Here is a 5,226-nt window from a genome sequence, read left to right as displayed (position 1 = left end):
CATACAGTACATCATTAGTTTTTGATGTAGTGTTCCATGATTCATTGTTTGCATGTAATACCCAGTGCTCCGTGCAATACATGCCCTCCTTAATACCCATCACCAGTCTAGCTCATCCCCAATCCCCGCCCCTCGTCTGAAACCCTCAGTTTGTTTCCCAGAGTCCATAGTCTCTGGTGGTTCATTCCCCCTTCTGTTTACCCCCCCTTCATTCTTCCCTTCCTTCTCCTACCGATCTCCCTGCTATTCCTTATGTTCCACAAATGAGTGAAACCATATGATAATTGTCTTTCTCTGCTTGACTTATTTCACTTAGCATAATCTCCTCCAGTCCGGGCCATGTTTGACAAAATTGTTATTACTAATGAAATTTTTTATTTATATATTATACATGTTAATTTCCAGTTCCACCCTCCTCTACAGGAAGAGGCTATAAAGAGAGGTAAATCCTAGTCCCTTTAATTGTTCTTGCTTCATCCCAACAAAGAAAGCACTACTGCACAGTTTTCTGATTCTCTATTTCATGTCCATTATCGTCTACCTGGCATGGTATGTCGTTACTTGCTAGCCATTCAATTGTCCTTCCTATAAGGGTCAAACTCCATACAAAGAAAGACAAACACCATATGATTTCACTCATATGTGGAACTTAAGAAACAAAACAAAATAGCAAAGGAGAGGGGCACCTGGGTGGCTAAGTCTGCCTTAGGCTTGGGTCATGATCCCAGGATCCTGTGATCAAGCCCCACATCTGGCTCCCTGCTCAGCAGAAAGCCTGCTTCTCCCTTTCCCTCTGCCTTTCTCCATGCTTGTGCTCTCTTGCTCTCTCTCTCAAATAAATAAATAATGTCTTTTAAAAAATTCTGACCAAATTGAGGCACAATATTATAATTCAATGGAACCAAGTAGAAATTGTGTGACCTCTGTGTTTGTTGTAGCTGTTTATGCTTGAAATATTTCATAATAATAATAATAACTAATAATATAAACAAAAGGGGAAAAAGGGAATGGGATGGAGGGCAAAATTGAGCATCTCAGGTAATATTAAAAGAAATGCATTCAGAGGTGAGATATTTTGACCCTCTTTGAAAAAAGGAGATTACATTCTTTCTCTAATATTGGAAGGAAGAATTTGATGGCATATCTAGATATATTCTTTTATGTATGTGAAAGTGAAGAAAGGGTCTGGTCTGAAGTGTAAGTGGCTGGGAGAAAGCTGCAAATACTTACAACTGCAACTGTGGATGATGAAAAATTGCCCCAACTGTTTATTTATTTATTTTTATTTGTAAAAGAATTTTTATTAGTAAATTGTTGACACCATGGATCATCAATTAGCAAAGAATTAGAATACAGTAAATACTTTTCACTGTCCACAATTTCCATGATTCAGAAGCCGTTTTAGGATTCTGCAATACTCATAAGCTACCAGGAAGATCAATTGTGCTTTTTATAACAATAATAGCTACAATTATTGAGCATTTAGTATGTATCAGGCGGCATTCTAAGTACTGTGAGTGAATTCACTCCTTTAATTATTACCCTTTTTTTTGCAATTAATGAAACTGAGGCACAGATTAGTTAAGGAATTTGTGCAAGATCACACAATCATTGTCAAGGAGATGGGATTCAGACAAAAGTTTGATTCAAACTTACTTAACCTGTAAACTACCCGTGCGCCAGTAAGTTTCTGCTTAAGTCACTTTGAGAAATTAGTTTTTACCAGCCTTAGGAAAAAAGCTACCCTAAGCTTTAAAAACTATATATCCAGACACTGAAAAACCGAATGAATTAAAGTTCATTAATTTGTAGTCATTACAATATGAAAAATCTTGTGTTTTTCTTAGGGAGAACTCAAAAGCACAGCTGTAAGAGTAGAAACTATAAGATTTAAGTTGATTCCAAAGTTAAGTTTACAATTGCAATGTATGAAAAACAAGAAAGAATGAATACTGGTAGAGCTTTTCCTGGAGTATTGAAGTATGTGTGATCCATGGTGAATATGAAAGACAAAGATAAAACAATGGTTGTCGTGGAATTAGAGAAGGTGAGGCTTTGAGGAATTTGGGGCTAAAGACCTCAAGCCCAAAGTCCAGATTCTGTGAAGTCAAGGAGTGAGCATGCTTGAAGGACAGAATATGATAAAACCGATTNGTCCAGATTCTGTGAAGTCAAGGAGTGAGCATGCTTGAATGACAGAATATGATAAAACCGATTGAAATACTGGAATTAAACATTATACTTTTTCCAAATGATGATGATTTTTAGAGTCTGGCAAGAGAAATTTTGGTACATCCAATTTAGGGAGGATTGTTGGCATTGTAAATTTCATGGTTTTATAATGTTTTTTCAATAGCAATATTAGATATCCACTTGTTTGTTTCTTTCCTCTTACTTCTTACTTCAACAATAATATCATCAAGAAAACGAAGCACTGTGAAGGCAAGAACTTTAATTCAATAATATATCTCCAGCTTCTCAAAAAGTCAAGGAGAGGGTTGGTATTCACTAAAAAGTTATCACCACGTCAAGGGTGATATATATATACAGATGATAGCAAGAAGTACTCTATTCACTCTGTCCACGATGAACTATCAGACTACAAACATCTCTGACTAAAACGTGAGAACCATTTGGACTAAGAAATAATGAGAATGGCCCATTATTTCAGATTTTCAATTTCCTGGACAATTTTTATTGCTTAATGTACATTTGTTCAATCAGAGAATAGAAACAGTTTTACAGGAAACCCAACCCAATATTCCATATAATTCAGAAGAGTCAGTCAAACAGAATCTTTGTTGGCATTTGGAATATCAGCAAGCTCTTTGTTTCAGGAAGCATTCTTTCTCTGTAAGGATAGGGCTCATTCATGTTATAAACGTGACTTGGGATTCTGGTCCTTTTTTGATGAAGATTTTCAGAATTTTGTCTCATATCTGTTTGGTTTTCACCACATACACAATGGGGTTCAGCACAGGAGGAATGAGAAAATGCATGTTAGCCAAGGTCACGTAGATATGTGAGTGAAGTTTGGGGCCAAAACGGTGCAGTATAGACAGGCAGATCATTGGTGTGAAGAAGAGAATCACAGCACAGATGTGGGAAATGCAGGTGTTGAGAGCCTTGAGGCAGCCACCATAGGATGCAATGCTCAGTACAGTTTTCAGTATCAGGATATATGAAAAGAGAATGAGGAGAAAATCAAGTCCCATAGTGGATAATACCACAAACAGTCCAAAGATGCTATTGATCCTGGTGCTGGAGCAAGAGAGCTTTATAATGTCAGGATGCAGGCAGTAGGAATGAGACAGTACATTGGAATGACAGAAGCACAGCCTTCTCAAGAGGAAAGGGAGAGGTACCTGTACAGTCAAGGTGCGCACTACAATGGCCAAACCTATCCTGGAAATGACACTGTTGGTGAGAATGGAAGAATAGTGCAATGGATGAGAAATGGCCACATAGCGGTCAAAGGCCATTGCCAGTATGATAGCTGACTCAAAATCCTGGAAGGTGTGAATAAAAAACATTTGGGTGAAGCAAGCAGAGAAGGTGAGCTCTCGAGCATCCAGCCAGAAGATCCCCAGCATTGTGGGGAAAGTGAAGAGGGACAGACCCAGATCGGAGGCAGCTAGCATGGCCAGGAAGAGGTACATAGGCACACAGAGGGTCCGTTCCCTGAGGATAACTGTCATGATGGTCACGTTGCCCACCAAGGTAATGAAGAACATGGTGCAGAAGGGTATGGAGATCCAGATGTGCACAGTCTCCAGCCCAGGTATGCCTGTCACCAGGAAGGTGGAGAATATGGCTTTGGTGCTATTGGTGGGCAACAGGATGCCAGCGCCGCAAGCCTTTCCTAGGATGAAAGTTATTGTCTCACTCACAGATGTTAAAATTTGACTTTGACATTTGACAACTCATAATACCTTTTATTTTAAACTGACTGACCCTGATTTGTATCTATTATGAGTTTAAATGTTGTTTCTCAATACAGAGCATCTGAGCCTCTAGATTGAAAAACAAGACCTGCTTTTTTTGATCAAATTCTCCAGATATTGTGGCTTTTTAAAGGAAAAATGAGGGGGGAAATGTACCCTTGATATTTGGTTTATCTAAGTCCTTTAATTCATATGATGATTTTTTAAAATAAAAGATCCAAAATACATAATGTGCTTCAAATAAGTTTCTTTTAAAAATCCAAAATCCATGCATATTCATACCTGTTATTGTGATTACAGGGGTACATCATGCCACGGTAAGTCTTACTGCCTTGGTCTACCTTGATCCATATTAGAGCAGTGCTACTTAAACTGCACCTCATGGACACATTGATTTCCGTGGACAGATTTTAATATCCTATTTTTTTCTGCAGTGAACTGAGTGCATAAACTGCAAATAAGCATTTAGAAACTTTTGCATTAATTGACATAATATAGCTGTGCTTCGTTAATGATGCTAATTATTATTAGTGTACAATAATAAGGTTATTATTGGATTTGCCATGTGTTTTCCATTTCATTTCGCTTAAACCTAATATTCATTATATTTATGAAAGTATTTTGTGATTGATTGAAGAATTTTAAGTATACCTTCACTCCATAGGTTATGAAGCACTGTTTCATGTTAATTCATTGTTGAATGTAGATGTCATTTTTTCAATTAAACATGAAGAAAAACAAAAATAATTTAGTTTTATATATTTAAAAATACTAAACTCTTATACAGATTGTTTAATTTTTGTTGAATCGTGTTCATGGGTTACCTTTTTTTATTGTAGGGTTAAATATTTTGAATTTCAATTAATAAGATCTAGGGATATTTTGCATAGTTACTATATATTTGTGTAAGCAAATAGTTCATTTTTAATAACAATAACAAAATGTTATAAAATGCCTCTTTTATTGATTTAATTCCATAGGGATATGGTTCTTTATTCATCCAAACATTCAATAAATATTAATTATTTTTCTTGATATGCTTGGCTCTAAGCTTTAAGATTATAGCGAAGATCTAAGAAATTATAGTTAGCAATTTCGTTGAAGGAGTGAGAAGCTTGATTAACATTCAACTATAATGTACAATATACTAGAGATAAGACCATTTTCATGGTCAATGTTACCAAAACTTATTTATCCAGGTAAAACCAGTTGTGGATACACTGAATCACCTTCTCCTAGACAGCAGGGGGCACATCTCTTTTTTGAGTCTANAGGGGGCACA

General features: G+C 36.5%; 1 protein-coding gene across 1 annotated transcript; it reads right to left on the bottom strand.

Annotated features, from left to right (window-relative positions):
- Positions 1-2,933: 2,933 nt before the first annotated feature.
- On the bottom strand, positions 2,934-3,734 carry LOC100479891 (olfactory receptor 51G2). Its single transcript, XM_019793892.2, has one exon. It carries the CDS (start codon positions 3,732-3,734, stop codon positions 2,934-2,936), a length of 801 nt encoding a protein of 266 aa, XP_019649451.2.
- Between the last annotated feature and the right edge of the window lie 1,492 nt (positions 3,735-5,226).

The sequence above is a fragment of the Ailuropoda melanoleuca genome, unplaced genomic scaffold, assembly GCF_002007445.2.
Source record: "Ailuropoda melanoleuca isolate Jingjing unplaced genomic scaffold, ASM200744v2 unplaced-scaffold10819, whole genome shotgun sequence".
Lineage (NCBI taxonomy): Eukaryota > Metazoa > Chordata > Mammalia > Carnivora > Ursidae > Ailuropoda > Ailuropoda melanoleuca.
This window is presented reverse-complemented; position numbering and strand designations above follow the sequence as displayed.

Excerpts from the sequence above, each read along its gene's own strand:
- LOC100479891 (XM_019793892.2), bottom strand. The coding sequence starts at position 3,734 with ATGTTCTTCATTACCTTGGTGGGCAACGTGACCATCATGACAGTTATC.